The following is a 21,071-nucleotide window of genomic DNA, read 5'->3' on the forward strand; positions in this document are numbered from 1 at the left end:
AAAGTGCATCTATCGGTTCTGTCTCACCTGGCCTGGTAAGTCTGGAAGGCTGGACACCCAGCGGTCAACAGGGGCTGCTCTGAGGGGTGTGGCCCTGGCTGTTTCCTCCTTTCTTCCTTTGGATTATACTTTCCGTGATGAACATGTAGCACTTTTGTCATGAGAGCCAACGTTACCTTGGTTTTTACCCAGTCCCTGCCCAGGACACGGCGAGGACAGAGGAGACTGGGCAGGGTGTGGGGAGCAGGGTGTGAAGCTGGCCCTCACCCAGCAGCGCCTGTAGCCTCGCCGCAACTGCTCAGCCGCGGTACTGGTCCTGCCCGAGGTCCCTGCCTGCTCCTCTGCTTCCCGCACCAGGACCCCCAGCCTCCAGCAGCTCCCAGAGATCGTCCGGCTCCCGCACCCTGGGGCCACGCTCTGTCTGGCAAACCTCCCCAGCGATCCTATGGAGGAGGCTGTACCTCTCAGCTGCATCCTAGACATGAGGAGACAGAAGCTCGGGAAGGCTTCCGGTCCTGCCCAAGACCTCAGTACGCTGCAGAGCTGAGACTCGCACCTGGGACTTGAGCTGGTCCCACCAGACCACGCGACCCTCCAGAGCTGAGCGCTCAGCTCAGGGACCCACCTGGAAGGAGCTCTCGAACTGCCTTGACCTCTTGGCCTCCTCCAGGCCCAGGAGAGGAAGGAGCTCTACTTAGTGGGTTTGCTCTGGCTCTAACACTCAACCCTCCAAACGTCCCCAGCTGTCCCCTGCCTGAAGTGGGCCATTCTTGGTGCTGAGACAGAAATCTTGCCACCCTGCGGGGGGCGGCGGGGGGGGCGCGGCTTTCTGCTTGGGTCGCAGGCCTCACCCTGAGCTCCTAGGTCCTGGCTCCACCGCGGGGCTCCAGCCCTGCAACCAGCACTGCCCTCAGCTTTACACATGCACCTCCTGGTAGGAGTCCTGCTGTTCGGTCCCCAAATCTGGGAACAAGCCTGGAGCTGGCACTGTGCATGGGACGGCCACAGGGCCCCCCCATGGGCTCTGAGCCCTGAGGGTTCAGCTGGGGGTCGGGGGAGGCAAGAGGGGGGTCACCTTGAATTGTAAGCATCTTCACAGATGGAAACCAATTGACAAATTCTTCTCTGAGGGTGAGGCAAAACCAGTGTGGGCACAGGGAGAAGTGTGGGGAGGGAGGCACTTTGCTGGCAGAAGGAGGTGGGAGGGGCCTCTATCTTGGGACTGAAATCCCTGACTACTTCTTAATGAGTCACAGGCTGCGCAGGGCCACCCCTCTGCCACGGTCATTGCATTTTCGCCTTCTGTTTGTGTTTGCAGCTCATTTCAACCTCACTGTTAGCATTTCAGTAACAAGTGGCTCCGCCCATCCCCACTCCCCCCGCACTAAGATTTTTGAGGGGCAATGTTAACAGGACCCCAGCTGCATTCTTCAGCATGCCTTATTCTATCTTAAGGCCTTACTCTACAGGTATACATGTCCATTTCATAATACATATAACTACATAACTATAGATACATTGCAGTGTATATACTATATATTATATATATAATATAGCTCACTGAGGAAGTCTGTTTTTTCCATAGAACTATTCATTCAACATACGAGGTTTAGATCAAAAAATAAGTAGGACAAAGTGAATTCTGACATTCCTACTGCGCCCTGATAAATCCCATCCCGTGGGCTCATCTTCCTGCCTGAGAACCTCGGGCTCTGCCCCCGGCATGTAGCACTTTGGGATCTCACTGGTGAATGTGCAGGGAAGGCCCAAGGAATGCAGCGTTGGGGAAAAATCAATGCCCACAACTAGTCAAGTCCTTGTGGGTTCATGTTTGAATGAACCACACGAACTCCAAGGGAAGACCTATCAGAAGCGTCCACGTCTCTGTCTCTCTCTCTTCCTCTGTCTGTCTCTGCCTCTTTCCTTCCCTTTCCTCCACCTCTGTTGCTTCCTCTCCCTATCGCTCCATACCTGCATGCACACACGTACTCACGTGTGCACACGTACACACACGCGTGCACACACACACTCCCAGCAGCCTGTCCTGAGACGGGTCTGGAAGGTCTGGAAGGACCCAGCGAGCCCAGCAGAATCAGGTCTTTGCTGGGTCTTTGGCACCACTGCTCACCACTTCCCTTTCTTCCAAGTCCCCTCAAGGGCCCAAGCTGGGTGTTGCCACCCCAATGTCCCTATCCTCAGCCTCCCCCATCCTCAGTATCGCAACCCAGACAAGCAGAGTCTTGGCTTGCCTTGAGGGACAGCAGGACCCTACTCGGCCACTAGGTCACTGTGTGCTCATCAGGTGACTGCCACTTTCTAGAATTCTGTTTCTTTATCAGGAAAATGAAGAGGTTGGCTCATAGGTGCTGAAGGCCCAATTGGACCTTCCAGCTTTAACCGTTTCTCACACTGATCATCAAAGTCACACCAAGTGCTGATGGCTGATAAAGACTCAAGTCTGTACAGCAACTCTGCCCCCAGATCTCCACCAATTCTGGTTCCATGATGCCTCAATGTACCAATCAATAATGTCCCCTCTATGTGGGCCCAATAAAGTGTCATAAAGTTTTTATTTTGCCAAGGACAGACATTAAAACTGTCTTATTAAACCTATTATCTGCTATTTTATTCAATTCATAAAAGAACGGAAAATAGGGCTGCACTAGTTATCTACTGCTATTAAGAAAAAAACTGGGCTTCCCTGGTGGCACAGCAGTTGAGAGTCCGCCTGCCGATGGAGGGGACGCGGGCTCGTGCTCCGGTCCGGGAAGATCCCACGTGCCGCGGAGCGGCTGGGCCCGTGAGCCATGGCCGCTGAGCCTGCGCGTCCGGAGCCTGTGCTCCGCAACGGGAGGGGCCGCAACAGTGAGAGGCCCGCGTACCGCAAAAAAAAAAAAAGAAAAAAACTGTCTCCTACAGGTAGTCATGGTGCTAGTAACCCGAATAAGTCATTTGCAGGAGATGGTTCCTAGGTGAGGGCTGTACATACAGGCATTTCCCTGAAAATCTTCACATTCAGCAAAATCCTATTAAAAACAACAGGATTCATGGGGAAAATAGGGTTGTTGCATATCAGTCAACACCTACAGAACCCTGCACCTGAGCCTTTCCAAAACCAGTAACGGCTCGAGTGATATCCTGGTCTAGCGGCTACCGGGCCCTGGACCCAAGACCACACAGTGAATAAGTCACTGGCTCCTGTTCCTCCTTTGAGATGAAGGACCTCAGGGGCACTCACTTCCTACAGAGACCGATCTCATCAAAATGAAAAGCCCCATCCAGAATGTCACCTGCACCACTGCTTTCTTACCGGGGCAACGCCTTCCAGCTTCTTCATCTGCCCTCTGAGCTTTCCCATACAGCTTAAGGGGATGGAAAGATAAAAAATGGCCGCAACTGGCACTAAAGGAAGGTGAATCTACACATTTTCCGTTTTCTTCTTAATTCTTATTGATCTTTAATCATGAGAAAGCCCATCCTGATCTACCAAAACATAAGCACACAGGGAAAATTTGCCACTGAGCCAACACAACTTCCACATATACCCACATCGGTCCCCCATTCATCAGTCATAGAAACGCATGTTGTAACAAACAAATAATTTCAGGTGTAAGATCAAGGGAAGTGGCTTTGAAGAAAATTCAACTGTGAGCAACATCTCACAGTTTACAAAGAGCTGATTTACAAAGGGCTGATTTACAAAGGGCTGATTTCCGGACAACTGGCATGCACTCACAGAACGTCTTAAAAAGTTAAGAAAATCCAGCCTACAAGTTGTTTGAAAACGTACGACAAGTTTTTAAGGTTTGTACTTGTATCATGTGAGTCAAGCTGACTCAGATTAAAAATAGCCCCAAATTTTTTGCAGCACCTCCCATAAAGAGGTGGAGTCGATTGCTCCACCCCTTGCCTCTGGCTGGCCTGGTGAATTGCTTTGAGAACAAGAATGACTTCTCAGGAAGGTCTCAAGGCCTTGCAGCCTCCCTCCTCCTCCTCTTGCTGCCCTGAGACCACCACGTGCAGGAGCCCGAGCTAGCCTCCTTGAGGATGAAAGACCACATGGAGAAAGAACCCAGCTGCCAGCCAGCACCAACCCCCAGGCCCATGAGTGAGGCTATCTGGGCTCTCCAGCCCAGCTGAGTCATCAGACAGCTGCAGTCACATTAGTGACCCCAGGCAAAGCCAGGAAAAGACCTACCCAGTAGAGACCTGCCAATAGGATCAGGAGCAAATACAACGGCTATTGTTTTAAACCATTAAATCCTGGGATAGTTTCTCACATAGCAGAAGCAGATACAATGTGATATTTTGTAGATAGTTCACTAATTCTTTATTAATTTAATAGTTTCCCCCACTTGGGAGCCAATAAACCTTTGATTCAGGTCTCAATGATTCCATAGGCCCCTAAGAAGGATCTAATCCAGCCCCAAAAGTGGCAGTGTCTCCAAAGACCCTACCAGGATTGATTAAAAGCCAAGGGCTGACCAACAGCCCAAACTCTAGGAAGGCATCATGCAACAGGTTCGAGAGGAACCCGACAGATGTAAAACACAGAGGAGAACAGTTCCCAACATTCACACTGCTCCTGGGGGAGGCTGAAGACTCTCTAACCAACGCACCTAAATCTTTCTGACTGTGGTAGGCTGAAAAACGCACCGCCCACCCCAAGTGTGCCTGTGTTCTAACCCCTGGAACCCATGAATATATGAAAAAAGGATTTTGCAGATGTGATTAAATTAAGGATCTTGAAAGAGGGAGATTATCCTGGATTATCCGGTTGGGCCTAATAAGAGATCCTTATAAAAGGGTCCTTAAAAGAGGAGGTAGGAGGGGCAGAGTCAGGGGAAGATGTGACAATGGAAGCAGAGATTAGAGTGATGCACTTGCACTTTGAAGACGGCAGAAGGGGCCACAAGCCAAGGAATGCAGGTGACCTCTAGAGGCTGGAAAATGCGAGGAGGCGGGTTCTCCCCTAGAGCCTCCAGAAGGAACACAGCTCTGCCAGCACCTTGACTTTAGACCGATGAGACCCAGTTTGGAATTACTTCCAACCTCCAAACTGTAAGATAATGCATTTGTGTTGTTTTATGCCACTGAGTTTGTGATCATTTTTACAACAGCAGTAGGAAACTAATACACTGGAGAATTCCTCCTGACTACAAGAACGTAACTTGGAACTTTTATCCGTATAACAAAAACAGCTAATAATAACATCTAACATTAATTTAGTGTCTACTTTGTGGCTCCGTTCTAAGTGCTTTTCTTGTATAAACTCATTTAATCCTCACAAAAACCATATGAAGAAGACTATTACAATCCATATTTTACAGATGAGAAAACTGAGCCTTTAACTCGCTAGGGCCACAGAACAGGTAAACGACACAGCCCACAGCTGAACCCAGGCAGTCTGACTCCAGACTCCACATTTAACCATTACATCTCCCAAATCAAACCAACAATGATAATAATCAATTACAGCCATTTACTGAGCCCCATCTAGGTACCAGGCTCATGCCCAGCCCTGGACATACTGTCTCTCACTTAATAGTCACAACACCCCAGTGGAGCAGGATTATTATTAATCCTTGTTTACAGCAGAAGAAACTGAGGCACAGCAATGTTACACCCAGGTGTTAAACACATCTGAACCTAGAAGCGTCAGAAGCAAAAGCTCGAGTTTAACCACACACCCTCCTGCCTCCTTCATCCCACTTGAGGCCCAGATGGCTGAGAAGAGGACAGAGATAAGTAGCACGACCACATAATTTATCTTCCAAATTGAGATACCAGAAAGTGAACGGAGTCACTATTAATGCTTTCACTGGGGCAAGAGGCATAGAGCAGAACTGTCCCGGCAAACCCAGACACACGGCCACCCTAAAGATAAGTGGACTAAAATCAAGGTGCATACTCTGCAGGTCACGGTTCCCCAGAAGGGGCGCTGTGGAGCAGCTGTCGGCCCCCCCTGACATCTACAGCTGCCAGGTCACCGTCAAGGCTGGAAAAGGAGGGTGGTCCTGGCAGAGCTCAGAGCAGAATCTGCAAAGCTCCAGATCTGGGGTGTCATCACGGTGGGCCAAGTCTTTCCGATGGTGGTCTGGGAGTCCACTGAGGGCAGAGGTTGGGCAGCCCTGGATAGAGCCCAGGTATGCAAAGAGACCTTGAACCCCACTGGTGCCCCAGTCAGAAATCCATCGTGGAGCTCAGAGCCTTGGCAAAGGGCTAAGTGAGAGCCAAGCAGGGTCAGCATCCTGAGATACCAGCTCTCCTCTAAAGACCTGGGTCTGAACAAGACAAGGCTGCCCACTCTCACCACTATTATTCAACATAGTTTTGGAAGTTTTAGCCACAGCAATCAGAGAAGAAAAAGAAATAAGAGGAATCCAAATCGGAAAAGAAGAAGTAAAACTGTCACTGTTTGCAGATGACATGATACTATACAGAGAGAATCCTAAAGATGCTACCAGAAAACTACTAGAGCTAATCAATGAATTTGGTAAAGTAGCAGGATTCAAAATCAATGCACAGAAATCTCTTGCATTCCTATACACTAATGATGAAAAATCTGAAAGAGAAATTAGGGAATCACTCCCATCTACCACTGCAACAAAAAGAATAAAATACCTAGGAATAAACCTACGCAAGGAGACAAAAGACCTGTATGCAGAAAATTATAAGACACTGATGAAAGAAATTAAAGATGATACAAATAGATGGAGAGATATACCATGCTCTTGGATTGGAGGAATCAACATTGTGAAAATGACTCTACTACCCAAAGCAAACTACAGATTCAATGCAATCCCTATCAAACTACCACTGGCATTTTTTACAGAGCTAGAACAAAAAAATCTTAAAATCTGTATGGAGACACAAAAGACCCTGAATAGCCAAAGCAATCTTGAGAACGAAAAACAGGGCTGGAGGAATCAGGCTCCCTGACTTCAGACTATACTACAAAGCTACAGTAATCAAGACAGTATGGTACTGGCACAAAAACAGAAAGATAGATCAATGGAACAGGATAGAAAGCCCAGAGATAAACCCACGCACATATGGTCATCTTATCTTTGATAAAGGAGGCAAGAATATACAATGAAGACAGCCTCTTCGGTAAGTGGTGCTGGAAAAACTGGACAGCTACACGTAAAAGAATGAAATTAGAACACTCCCTAACACTATATACAAAAATAAACTCAAAATGGATTAAAGACCTAAATGTAAGGCCAGACACTATAAAACTCTTAGAGGAAAACATAGGCAGAACACTCTATGACATAAATCACAGCAAGATCCTTTTTGACCCAACTCCTAGAGAAATGGAAATAAAAACAAAAATAAACAAATAGAACCTAATGAAACTTAAAAGCTTTTGCACAGCAAAGGAAAGCATAAAGAAGACAAAAAGACAACCCTCAGAATGGGAGAAAATATTTGCAAATGAAGCAACTGAGAGAGGATTAATCTCCAAAATATACAAGCAGTTCATGCAGCTCAATAACAAACAAACAAACAACCCAATCCAAAACTGGGCAGAAGAGACCTAAATAGACATTTCTCCAAAGAAGATATACAGATTGCCAACAAACACATGAAAGGATGCTCAACATCACTAATCATTAGAGAAATGCAAATCAAAACTACAATGACGTATCACCTCGCACCAGTCACAATGGTCATCATCAAAAAATCTACAAACAATAAAGCCTGGAGAGGGTTTGGAGAAAAGGGAACCCTCCTGCACTGTTGGTGGGAATGTAAATTGATATAGCCACTACGGAGAACAGTATGGAGGGTCCTTAAAAAACTAGAAATAGAACTACCATATGACTCAGCAATCCCACTACTGGGCATATACCCTGAGAAAACCATAATTCAAAAAGAGTCATGTACCACAATGTTCATGGAAGCTCTATTTACAATAGCCAGGACATGGAAGCAACCTAAGTGTCCATCGACAGATGAACGGATAAAGAAGATGTGGCACATATATACAATGAAATATTACTCAGCCATAAAAAGAAATGAAATTGAGTTATTTGTAGTGAGGTGGATGGACCTAGAGACTGTCATACAGAGTGAAGCAAGTCAGAAAGAGAAAAACAAATACAGTATGCTAACACATATATATGGAATGTAAAATTAAAAAATGGTTCTGAAGAACCTAAGGGCAGGACAGGAATAAAGATGCAGACATACAGAGTGGACCTGAGGACACAGGGAGGGGGAAGGGTAAGCTGGGACGAAGTGAGAGAGTGGCATGGACATATACACACTACCAAATGTAAAATAGCTAGTGGGAAGCAGCCGCATAGCGCAGGGAGATCAGCTCGGTGCTTTGTGTCCACCTAGAGGGGTGGGATAGGGAGGGTGGGAGGGAGACGCAAGAGGGAGGAGATATATGTTTACGTATAGCTGATTCACTTTGTTATACAGCAGAAACTAACATACCATCGTAAAGCAATTATACTCCAATAAAGATGTTAAATAAATAAATTCATTAAATAAAGACCTGGGCCTGCTGGACAAGAACCCGTGGGGCCTGAGGCTCAGGTTGTGTCTGCCCCTTCCCAGCAGTGGGATCTCATCCAGCCCTTCTTTCCTCTGAGCCTCCTGGAGGAAATGCAGCCTCTGATAACTGCCGTATCTCCATCCACAGGATTCATAATAATAAACAATAATAGTGGACAACAGCAAGTACTCACCATGAGCCAGGAAGTGCACTCAGCACTTAGCAGGGGTTATGGGAGTAAATAAAATCCACTCTGGGATGGGTACATAGGTTATTCCCACTTTACAGATGAGGAAACTGAGTGGGGGGGGGAGTAAGTGAATTGCCCAGAATCCCATTGCTGATAAGTAGTGAAGCTAGGATTGGAATCCAAGCTGACTGCCCCTGTAAAATCCCATTGGAACATTCTCTCTTCCCAACCCGGCCAACCCAGAGTGGCACACTCTAGTTAGTGAAAGGATCCCCAGAGGGAGGGTCCCATTCCCCTGGTGAACCAGGGACCAGGCAGTCACGTTTCACACTAACTCTCGACCAATGATAAGACTCATTGATGGGCTTTGCAAATGTATCCCCAGGCCCCATTTCCCTGATGGGTCTAATTCCAGAAAATGTGGGAATGAGAATTTTAATGACCTCCCCCCAGGTGATTCCTAAAGCTTTTCCCTTCCTGTTCAAGACCCTCTTGAGCCTGATTCCATGAAAGAGTCTGCTGCTCCCATGTCCTTGACCTCCTCTAAAACTCTCTAGTCTCCCTCTGTACCCAGAGCGCAGCCGCAGCAGAAAACCTTCTGCAGGCAGCAGGATCTGTCTAAAGTACTAACTTCATGTGGGTTCCATGCATTTGGGCTATGGTTACCTTCTGTTTGTGGAAATGATACAGGTTTTCTATTTATGGAAGTGATATAAATAAGACTCTTAAAATAAGTGCATTAAAGAAAAACAGTAGGTCAATTTTTTAAATAATACATTATAGTTTGGGTGGTCGGTACAAAAAAGGGGAACCTCAAGTAGCTAAAGACAGACAGAGAAGCAGTTCCCTGAGGATAAGAGGTGCCTGAGGAGGCTTTCCTGACAGCCCTGAGCTCTGTTCTGGCACCAGCACCAAGAGCTAGGTCACCCAGGGGAATGCATTTAATTCCACTCAGCCTCAGTTTCCCCTTGAGTAAAATCACCCACTTCATGGAGTACTTATGAAGATTTAATGAGATGAGACAGGTGAAGTATTTAACACAGGGCTGGTGCTTAAGACTCCCTGGTGACTCAGACAGTCCAGCACCAGGGAGTGGACCGTGTCTGCTCCCTCCCCTCCACTCCCACATGCTAAGGTCCCAAGTCTGAAATGCAGACATGTGAAAACTCAGAGATTCTCAAACTTGGCCACTCGCCCAAAGAGGTTCTGATATAATAGTTCTGGGATGAGGCCTGGGCACCAGGAATTTTAAAACACTCTCCAAGTGCTTCTAACAGGCAGCCAGGATTAAGAACCACTGTGGTAACTAACCCCAGGGAATGTCCAGTGGCCAAAAAGTGTGGCTCCTAGGGCTTCCCTGGTGGCGCAGTGGTTGAGAGTCCGCCTGCCGATGCAGGGGACACGGGTTCATGTCCCGGTCCAGGAAGATCCCACATGCCGCGGAGCGGCTGGGCCCGTGAGCCATGGCCACTGAGCCTGCGCGTCCAGAGCCTGTGCTCCGCAATGGGAGAGGCCACAACAGTGAGAGGCCCGCGTACCGCAAAAAAACAACAACAAAAAAAGTGTGGCTCCTGACACCACCCACTCCAGGACCATTTCTGGATAACAGCTGCCCTCATTCTTGCTTCCCACCAGTGGACTCGGCAAAGATGGGGAAACGTGTTCAAAAGCGTTCAAAACTGTTTCCTGCCCATCCGTTATCTTCACTGTTCCCACAACAGACCCAGCAGGCATCATGCACCCCTTTCACAGATCAGGCAAGGAAACCTTAGGTGGAGTTGACCCGCAGTCTTTGGGCTCCAAAGCCACTTTGCTCCTCCAGCCCTCCGCACCTCTAGTGCACATCTGGACCAAGAGCAGGACTGGGAGTCATTTGCAATAAACATAACGCAGCAGGGATTTGCAGAGCCCGCTGCGGGGGCCCAGGTGGGAGGCGATCGCTCCCTGCGACATGCTGCTTATTCATTAAACCCCTGGTTCCTCCCTGCCATTCTAATTATGCGCAGCGATAATAAAGAAGCTTTCTCTCTCACCAAAGAGGCTTATTTATGCGACGAGAGCACTTCACCCCCACAAGATTGAGTCGTCACTCAAAGCCTTGTTGGAATCAAAGTCGCATCTCTTCAGCGATTGACTGAACCCCACCCACCTCCCCCTCCAGCTTCCGCCCACTCCTGAGCATCCGCGTTTCTAGAAGCGCCACTTCCCTGTGGAGTGGGCAGGATGTGGATGCCATTCCCCACTGCTGTGCTCCCTCACAGTTTGCTGACTGAGCTTCACTCAACACACAGTAGGACAATTATTGAGCACCTACCATGTGCCTCCCTAAGAGTATGGAAATGAAAGACACAGTCCCTGTCCCTGTTGGGAGAAAAGTGAGTGAGAGAAAGAGCACAATCTTTTAAGCTCCATGACGAATTCATACCCCATCTCCAGCATTCATTGGCTGGGTGAATAGATTCATTGGCTGGGCAAAGTTACAAAATTTCTCAAAGGCCTCAACTGCCGCATCAATAAAATGGGGTAATAATAACACCAACCTCATGGGGCTGTTGGGGGAGTCAGTGGGATATTCCCATAGGAAACTGGAATGAATGCTAGTTGGGATTAGCCATGGTTGCCCCACACAGGCAGGATCTCATCCAGATGGAGGAGTCCAGGAAGGCTTCCTGAGAAGTGATACCTGAGCTGAGTTTTGAAGGATGAGCAGAAGTTTGCTAGAGAAAGTGAGGATGTTCCAGACAGGGGGAACTGCATGAGGGCCACAGAAGATGACAGGGCTCTGGGAAACGCAGGAGACGGAAAACGCAGGAGACACGCGCAGGGGTGCATCACGGTGACAGGGGACAGAGCTGCAAGGCAGGTGTGGACATGCAAGTGGATCCCACAGCCACCGCCCTAACTAGTGATACCCAGAGCATCACTTCGACTTTTTCTTGGCTCCTTTGGGAGCCGCAACCAGTACCCTTCCTCGCCCATCCGGAGTTTGGTGGCCACAGGAAAGGGGGGCAGCCGCACTGTTAGTCACGCACTCATTCATGCAGATGCTCAGCACAACTCCCGGAGGGCCCAGCACATGCTGCGAGACCACCTCCCAACCCTCGCTCAGCCCGTTTCCAGATGTGCCACGCTGGCCTGGCAGCTTTCTCCTCAGTGAAATAGGGGTGAAAGTGTCCCCTCCTAGAGTCATTCATCCAATAACAAATGTGACCAGGGCTAAGTGAGATAATTCAGTATTCTCAGGTTTCAATACAAACTAAGTCCTCAATAAACGTCACAATTTAAAATGTTTATTTTTTATTACACTTATCTGCCCGGATGGTAAGAATCCCATCTCCAAAGCCCAAAGCACTGCCTCCAGAGGTACCCCCAACCCTCCTTACCCTCCCCCAACCCTGGAGCAAATGACCTGGTTTCCACTGCCCACACCCAGCCCTGACTCGGTCACCGCAGGAGCTAGTCCAGCCTGAACCACGCCAGCCCCCCAGTTTACCTCATCCTTCTAGGGCTCAACATGTCAACCAACTCAGGTGTTGGTGGGGGCAAGCCTGAGGGTCATCTCAGCCTTTTTGGTCCAAAGCTCCAGGGGTTAAAGGGTGGACCTTCTGATTTTATAAAGTAACTAATTTAAATGTTCTATTAACGAAATTTGCAAACACATACAAAGCAAATGGAATAGTAATGAACCGTCAGGTACCCGCCACCCAGCTTCAACGACTACCAACCTGCCGTTCTTGTTTCACAGGCACATCCCCCACTTGATTTACTGGGAAAAGTTTTATAGCTTTGTGGCCATCCCTTCTAGCATACCCCACCACCCAGGGTTCCCACTGCTCACAAGTCCCAACACATTCTGATGCCTCTGGCACCGAGAGAATCCTTGAAATAATCCCCTGAAGAACAATCATTTTCATGTCCCTAACAGAATGGTCATCACAGGCCCACGGGGCTGTGCAGGATGGTGGTGAAGGGCTGGAGCCCTGGAATCAGGACAGCCTGCTCTGTGTCCCAAGTCCACGTGCCTAGGTCCAAATCAATACTCACTAGATATGTGACCTTGGATAGGTCATTCAACCTATGTTTAGATTTCCTACCCAGTAAAAGGGCAATGCTGGTACCAGGTCTCTTGTGTGGCTTTAAAAAATAAAAGAATGCATGTTCATTGCCCAGCACAGAATATGCAATGAGGAAACCTTAGAAATAGATGTGTTAGGTGGTGGGTGAGCAGGCTCGGCTCCTATGAGATACTATTAATATCTCTCATTTTATAGATGAAGGGATGGAGGCCAGAGAGAAGCAGTGAGCTGCCAGGGACAGCCTGCTCTGTGTCCCAAGTCCATGTGCCTGGAATTGTCACAGCATGCCTGGAACGACAGATCACTGGAAGTGAAGAAACACTCTAGAATAGATGCAGGCAGCAGTGGCAGGTAGCCCAGCACACCCCGCATGTCTCCCCATTCTGGATGGGGAGATCTCTCAGCCTGAGAAGAGACAACTACACAGTGCCCCTGTGAGTGTGTGCAGGGTAGGGGTGCTGAATTCCATTTTTCTAGACAAAGCGGGGGAGGAGGCTGGTACACATCGTTGCTCACTCTTCTGATTTGACAAATCCTATGGCCAACCTTGCACTGGATATAGCCACCCACTATTCTAACATGAGAGGCAAGAAACTGCTTCACTAACTTAAGCTTTAGCAATCCTTAGCAGTTCTGATGTCCCTCCCTATCATCCTACTTTTTTTTTTTTTTCCAATTTAAAGGGTGGGGAAAAGATAAATCAATCCAGTTGCTGAGTGATGTTCAGACAAAGACAGCCTCCAGCCCACTGCCCGTGTTTGCCAGCTGAGGAAGGGCAGGGGAGGGGGGCAGATTCGAGATGCTGTATTTAGGCCCCGCCTGGACTCTCCACGTCCCTTCCAGGAATGAGCCTTGTCAGGATCTCCCCCTCCCCCCAGCACTCCCCCACCACTGCAGTGCCGTGTCGGGAGGCACCTCCCAGATCCGCAGGAACAATGGGCAGGGGAGGGGGCAGGTGCGACTCCGAGCTCATCAGAGGGCGAGGGGACGCGGCCACAGACAGCAGGACTGTGAGTACACTTCTCGTGGTGGTCGTGCTGCCAACTGAATCAGTTTCCCCAGCTCCGGTGGGGTCCCCGCGGAGCCGAGCGCTCCTTTCCTGGATGAATTTCCCTTACGCCCTAGGCATTTTAATTTCGTCCCCGCTAGGAGGCTTGCCTTGTCGCTCCGGAGGAAGCCCCCGGGCCACGCTCCCCTCCAGCAGCTGCTACTGCCAAGGCCCTGCAGGTCAGAGACGCGCGGCATCCTTCGTGCGCCCAACTTTCCCCACTTGGGACCCACAATCCTGGCCAGCCTGTCCCCTCTGCTGGCGAAAGCCATGATTTATAGCCCTGGGATCCAAGAGCTGCCCCTCCTCTTTCCCCCACTCCCAGGTCCAGTCTCGCTTCTTACCCTCCCTCCCCCCACTTTCTGAGCCTGAACCACGCTTCCCAAAGAAAGCGGCCCTGGCACATTTGCTAAATGCGAGCGTCTGTCCCCTGAACTGGGCGCCGTCTCCTCCCCCCAAGCCCGGGCAAGAAGGGATAGAGGAGCCCCCGCCGCTTCCCTCCTCCTCAGCCCAGAGAATCCCCGGGGGTGGGCGGGGATGTAGAGTGAGATGCAGTTCGGCCCGGAGCTACAGCCGCCACTCCGGGTGCATCTGTCCGGCCTCGTCGGGGTGAGAGAACAGGTCCAAATCTCTGACTCCACCTGGTGCCCACCCCCGCCTCGCTGAGTCACGAAAATGAGCCGCTGGGGACACCGGGTCACCCCGAGGCCGGCCGTTTAAATGGCCAGCGTGGGCGTCCCCGCATAGCACGCAGGGGACGGACATGGGGGAGGGTCCTCACCCAGACGTGCATTGGGCCCCCGCCGGAGGCGACATCCCGCGGCGGGGACAGTGGGGTGTCCGGGCGGGGGCTGCGGTCCTCGCCGCAGTGTCCGCACCCCAGCTGGGAGCGGAGCACGTGACCAGCGGGCCACCCTTGGCCCCCGGGACTCCCGGCCCCGCCGCGGTGCTGACCCCGGCCCTGCCTGCTAGGGAAGGATGGAGTGGGGGCGCCTACTTTTCCGTGGCCCGCGAGGGGACTGCGGGGCGCCAAGCGCGCCTCATCCCTTCCTCCGCCCGCCCCGCCGCAGCCGCAGGACCCGCACCCTGCGCTCACCTCGGGGCCCAGTGTCGCTGCCGCCGGCCTCCTTGTCCGCCATGGTAGCGCAGCCCCCGCCCGCGAGAGGAGCCTCCGGCGCAGCGCCCGTGGCCGTGCACGTCCCTGTCCGTGTTCTCCGCGGGCGCTCGGGCCGGGTCTGAGCCGCCGGGTAGCAGGAGCTCTGTTCTGACGCGGCCGCCGCCGCAGCTCGGCCTCCTCCCCGTGCTCCTCCAGGGCCCGCCCCGCGCCCCGCCCCGCCCAGCCGGCCGGCTTGGGAAGGAAGGCGCGGCGTCCGGCCCAGCCGGAGAGCCCCGGGTCCTCCCGCCCGGACCCGCCGCGCCTAGCCGGGCCCCTCCTCTCCAGGGCTCACCCCCGAGGCGGCCGCACCCCGGGTGGTGGCGCGGCCCGGGCCCGGTTGCTCGCCAGCTGGCCGGAAGCAGGCGCGCACAGGGCGCTCGGATGGGCGAGCGGCGGGGACTGGATTTCAGGCCCCCTCGGCCCCGCTACGCGCCAGACCTTTGGAACGGCCGGGGGCTGAAGCCCTACAGCAAGCACTGCACACGCACCCCACTCTCCAGAGGAAGCCCGCTCCAGTTTATTTCCCTCCCCTAGGGTCCCAGAGGGGCGGTCAAGGACCCGCGCAAAGGCGGAACCCGGCGCGGCCAGCGCTCGGGCCGCAGACCGAGGACCTGCGCCGGGTCGGTGCTGTGGGCACCGACGCGGGCGTCCGCCTCCAGGCCGCCTGCCGGACTCCATGGCAACTCGGGACCGGGGAGGCGCTTGCTGCGGAGGCTGCGTGGAGCCTTCTATATATGGGCTCCCACCCGGGCCCTCCTTACAAGTCTGAGAATAACGACGTTAATAATTCAGGGCTTGGGGGGTCAGTGATTCATTCTCCCTGTCCTCTGGCTCCACCACACACGTGCCATGGGCACCTGTTCGGTCCTGGCCAGGTGGCTTCTGAGTCCGCTGTGCAAAGAGGCAACCAGGGCCGTGATAACATTCTAATGATCACAGTCACTGGATCCTTCCCTTGTGCCTGACACTATGCTAAGAGCTTAAGAGCCTTATCTCACTTTCTCCGAATAACTCTTAGAGTTGGGGACCAGAGGTCCCCATTTTGCAGATAAGAAAACTGAGGTTTGAGGGTGTTAAGTGATGATTCCAAGAACACACACAGCAAGTAAGTGCCCAGGCTGGAATCCCCAACTAGGTCAAAACCACCAGCTTTCCCTCTGCCTTGAGATGGGCCACAACTCCAAAAGGGCATTTAGGGGAGGTGTAATCGTGCAGCCCGTTTATGGAAGAGGGGGTGGGCAGAGGGCTACAGGGAGAGCCCAGAGACTGGGGTCTGCTCAGAGGGTAATGGTCTGGGTGATGAGTTAAAAGGATGAACTTGTCGTCTGTCTGCCTGCATTAAAAATCCCAAATGTACAGTCTCTGACTGTGTGTGAGACCACGGGCAAGTTATTTAACCTCTCCGAGCCTTAATATTTTCATCTGTGAAATGGGTACGACAGGAGAACCCACTTCCTAAGACTGAAGAGGACTAGATGAGATGATGCGTGTAATATGTTTCACTTGGGGTCTGGCGCATGATATGCAGTCCAACATGTATTAGATATTATTAAGTCATAAGCTTTTTAAAAAGTGGACAATGGCCAGTTGGGTGGGGCAGTGGGCAGTAGGGGCATATGGAAGGGGGGCTTCCAGAGTAGAGAACAGTGTCTTCCTACAGAGCACCCTCTCCTTACCAAGGTGGCTTGCTTGCTCAGAGGCAGACCCAGGAGATGGTCTGGAGGCCAAGAGTATGTAGCACCCAAACACAGGCAAGAGGAAGGGCTGAGGCAGCTGTCCAGGTGACAACCTGGATGAGCAGGCTCAGGATGAAGAGTAGAAGGGCCGCCACTGGCCCCGCATCAACCGGAGAGCTGCCTTCACGGTTCAGCTCATATGTCCCCATTGCGTGAAGATGGCCGGGCTGAGGCCCCCTGGATTGGAATATGAGAGGGCAGGGACAGTCACCAGCACTCTCTCCACTGAGCATCAGTGTCACGTGGACACATGCCTAGGCAGTGATGCCAGAAAGAGCTTTCTATTAAACATGGTTCTGATTGAGTCTCTCTTGTGCTCAAAACCATGCTGGGCTTCCCTCATCTATGGGAAAAAGCCCTGACTCTTCAGAGAGACATGCAACGCGTTTCACAATACTGGTGAGCCCAACCTTCCTCTTCTGTAGTCTCTTCCCCAAGAAGCCTTTCCTCCACCAGCCTTCCTCGGCCATGGTCACAAGCTGCCTCTATCTCTACTTCACTTCCCTCCTCCACCTGCCCACATCCAGACATCCTTCAAGGGCCCAGTCCAAAGCCATCAGCCCAAGGACACCTAGGACAGTGCCCCGCACCCCCAGGCTCCCACGGTATTCTACATACTCACACACCTCTCTTTTTCTCCTCCCTCTACACTGTCTGCCGCCCAGTACTCAGGAGGCTCCACCGTCTATCTGCAGGGAAGCCCACCTCTACACCCAGGGCTAGACTTTCCTCCAGGGCTCCAGACCTATTGAAGGTCTCCCCAGGGTGCTTCCCAAGCCCTTCCCACTCAACCAAGGCCCAGCTCATCCTCTCCTGCCCTCCCTCCTGGGTGCCTGGTCTCAGTAAAGGCAGCGCCACCCTCCAGTCGCCAGGCCACACACCTGGGCATCAGTTTTCAATGCTCTCTCTGCATCCATCCAAATTTATTCAATCTCCAAGTCAAGTGTTGCCCAGTTGATCTCTCTGTCTTCACGGCCACCTCCTGGTCCAGGCCCCATCATCTCTCACTGCCTGCGGGTCTGCAGGGTCCCCTCACTGGTCGGACCTCTGGTTCCTGTCCTGCCCCCTCAGTCCATTCTTTGGGAATCCAGTCTGCCCTGCCCACCTCTCCAGCTCCATCTCTCCCCTACGACTTCTTTCAATCCCTCCCGCCAACCCCTGTCTCTCTTATGCTGGGATTTCAAACACCTTAAAATGCATTTGAGGTTTGGACCACTCCTCCCCTCATCCTGCTACCACCAGCAACCTGGAGAACTCAGCATGGATCTCCCCAGTCCAGGAAGCCTTCCCTGCACTCCCATTCTGGCCTGGGTGCCCCTCCTCAGTGTCCTTATGGCACCCTGTCCCTACCCATCAGGGTCCTGACCCCCGGTGTCAAGACCTCGGCCTTGGCAGCCTGTCAGAACCAGCAGGAAGCCCACAGCCCTGGCCCTCCTACCACCTGCTATGGAAAGGCCTTGGGCACCATATTCCCTCTCCCCTGACCCCCAGCTGTAGTGACAGGAGAGCATGTGAGGCAGATGAGAAATGACATGCAGGCCCTGCCCTGGGCAGAGAGCAGACAGCTCCGATTTTCAGGGAGCATGAAAGGCGAGGCATACTCTGCCTTGGGTTTGCCCTAGTGGCTTTAATAATCATCACAGGAGTTAAGAATCGCCCTGGTGAGCACATGCTCAGCAAGCCAGGTGCTGGGATGGTCTACACGCACCATCTCACCGAATCGTCGCAGTGGCCCTTGCTGTTTTACAGGAGAGGACATGGAAGCACACGGAGGTTGAGGCACCTGCTTGGCTTCCTCAGGCTATTAGTAGCAGAGCTGGGATTCAGGGCCAGGCCCATCTCTTGTCACTGGACATCAGGGAGGGCTCCCTCCATCCTCCTTTGATGCCCATGGTCTCTTCCCTAACAGCTGCCACAACCCTTCTGCTGCTACCAGATCCTACATGAACTGGCCTCCTGACGCCTCTTGACTCTCACTCCTTCAGCTCTCCCCTCCCTCAAGCACAGGTCACCCATCTGAGCCTGCCAAACTGGCCCCACCTCAGGGCCGCTGCTCTCGTTGGTCACAGTCCCCAAGAGCATCACGGGCCTTGCCCCTCCCTCCCAGTGCCTAGGAAGGCCCTGGCACCTTCCTAGACCATTCCATCTAAGGCCGCTGCCCCTCCCCACTAGGAGTTAATCTCCATGAGTATAGGATGTCGGAATCTGGTGCTCACCTCTCTATCCCAGTGACCAGAACAGTGCCTGGCACATGGCAGGCGCTCAATAAATGCTTGATGGTGGATGGACTGACTCAGTCAGTGAAACCAAAACACAACAGGCTTTGCCCAGCAAGAAGGACCAAGCCCGCCATCGGGACGTTACCGTGACTCCGGGGGCTCTCTCAGCCGTTTCAGGGCAAGTCAAGTCCAGATTTGTGGGAGGTCACTCGGCAGCAAGTCTCCTCCAGGTCCCCTCCAAACCTCCTCCCCGCAGTGCTCCCTGTGGGTGTCCCACAGCAGCCGCCATACAATTTCTTCTCCACCCTCGGCCGCGGGGGCAGTGAGGATGCCCCACCCCACCAGTACCAATTTCAGATCTCAGCTGGACACTTGAGTCCCCAAAAGAGGCGCAGGCCAGAACCAAGTCACCACCTTCCAGTCCCCTCATGCTGGTCACTCCAGCCACATGGGTCTGTCCTCAGGTTCCCAAAAAGCCCATACCTCCACTGGGAGCCCATTCTCCGCTCATCTTGCCAGGTTAACCTCTCTCCTCCTCCAGGTCTTAGCTTAGATGGCACTTCTTCCAGGAAGCCCTCCAAGACAGCATGAGGCCCTCCTCTGTCCTCTGCACCTGACTCCCCAAGCGTTCCTGTCCTAGCACTTATCACAACTCAGGGGTCAGTGTTATTATTAACCCACTGTATAGATGACAATACCAAGGCCCACCTAGTTAAGAAGCCGCAGAGCTGAGACTAGAACTCTGAGATGAGAACTTGGGTTGTTCTCAGGTTGTTCCAACTTTAGGCTGCCCATCTCCCCCTCTAGCTGCAGCTCCCCAAGGGTAGGTGGGCCACGGCCACATTTGTAGCTCCCAGACTCTGGCATAGAACCTGAACAGACAGTTAAAGGAAAGCAGCCTCCTCAGCTTCAGGCCCTCACCTTTCTCATCCTGTCCAGGATCCTCTTCACCCAGCAGTCCACAGACACCTCCCGCCAACAGCCTCCCTCTTTGTTCTTTGGTCCAAACAAAGATGTACCCTCCCCCCTCCAATATCAATTCATGCAAATGGAAGCCCAAGCCCAGAGGCCCACCCAGCTAACTACTCCACCAGGCAGCCAGGATACCCTGTCACCTGCACCCACCGCCCACCGTGAAAAGGGCTCAACACACTAGACAGGTGGGGAGTGGGTGGCCGAGGGCAGTGGCTGAGTCCTCCAGCCCCAGCTCAGACGAAACCGCAGAACATTTGCTGATGGATCTACCGCTGAGGGCGCCGGTCCTGTGGACGCATCGGGACATGGGACGGGGGAAGTACAACCAGAGGAAGCAGAGTGGAGAAGAGCATGGGTCAGGGGGTCAGCCGGACCAGGGTCCAAATCTGGACTGAGCCCCTACCCGCCCCCTTCAGGTGACCTGGGGACACACCTCCCTTGGTCTGTTTCTTCATCTATAAAAAGGGGTTGATAACATAGGTAGGTTAATTATGGGAGATAATATATGTAAAACACTCAGCATAGGGCCAGGCTATATATGCCACAGTAAATAGGACTTTTTATTGTTTAATTTGTAAATTTGGACCACAAAAATGCCTACTCCTTGTGTATTATGAATTATAGAATGTATCTAAGCAAAATTTTCTTGGCTGATAAACACACACAGAAGATACAGGGGTGAGAGGCTTTTTTTTTTTAAATGTTTATTCCCCAAAATATTTTTTTTAAGTTTGAGAAACACTGATATTCATCCAAATCTGAGCTTTTATGTAGGAAGTTTCCAGTAAAAGCTGCTTTGGACTTTATGATATGGCACCAGAATTTTGTTTATAAACTAAATATCATAAAAGTGACTCCTTTATAGCAAGACCAAGATTCAGATGAGCTAAGGCAACATAAAAATGTATGGGGAGGGGCCTCCCTGGTGGCGCAGTGGTTGAGAGTCCGCCTGCCGATGCAGGGGACACGGGTTCGTGTCCTGGTCCAGGAAGATCCCACATGCTGTGGAGTGGTTGGGCCCATGAGCCATGGCTGCTGAGCCTGCGCATCCGGAGCCTGTGCTCCGCAATGGGAGAGGCCACAACAGTGAGAGGCCCGTGTACCGCAAAAAAAGAAAAAAATATGTATGGGGAAAGCCTGGGCATGTGTCAGGTCCTTG

The 21,071-nt window shown here is 51.9% G+C and overlaps 1 protein-coding gene across 1 annotated transcript in view; it reads right to left on the reverse strand.

The window, feature by feature from the left end:
• HSPA12A (heat shock protein family A (Hsp70) member 12A) overlaps positions 1-15,122 on the reverse strand; it is a 68,342-nt gene extending 53,220 nt beyond the window's left edge. Inside the window, exon 1 of the mRNA XM_032609229.1 lies at positions 14,923-15,122. Coding sequence (XP_032465120.1) covers positions 14,923-14,965 — 43 coding nt within the window. The 5' untranslated portion in view covers positions 14,966-15,122. The remainder of the gene's footprint in view (positions 1-14,922) is intronic.
• Between the last annotated feature and the right edge of the window lie 5,949 nt (positions 15,123-21,071).

The sequence above is a fragment of the Phocoena sinus genome, chromosome 16 (genome assembly GCF_008692025.1).
Source record: "Phocoena sinus isolate mPhoSin1 chromosome 16, mPhoSin1.pri, whole genome shotgun sequence".
In the NCBI taxonomy this organism is placed as follows: Eukaryota; Metazoa; Chordata; class Mammalia; order Artiodactyla; family Phocoenidae; genus Phocoena; species Phocoena sinus.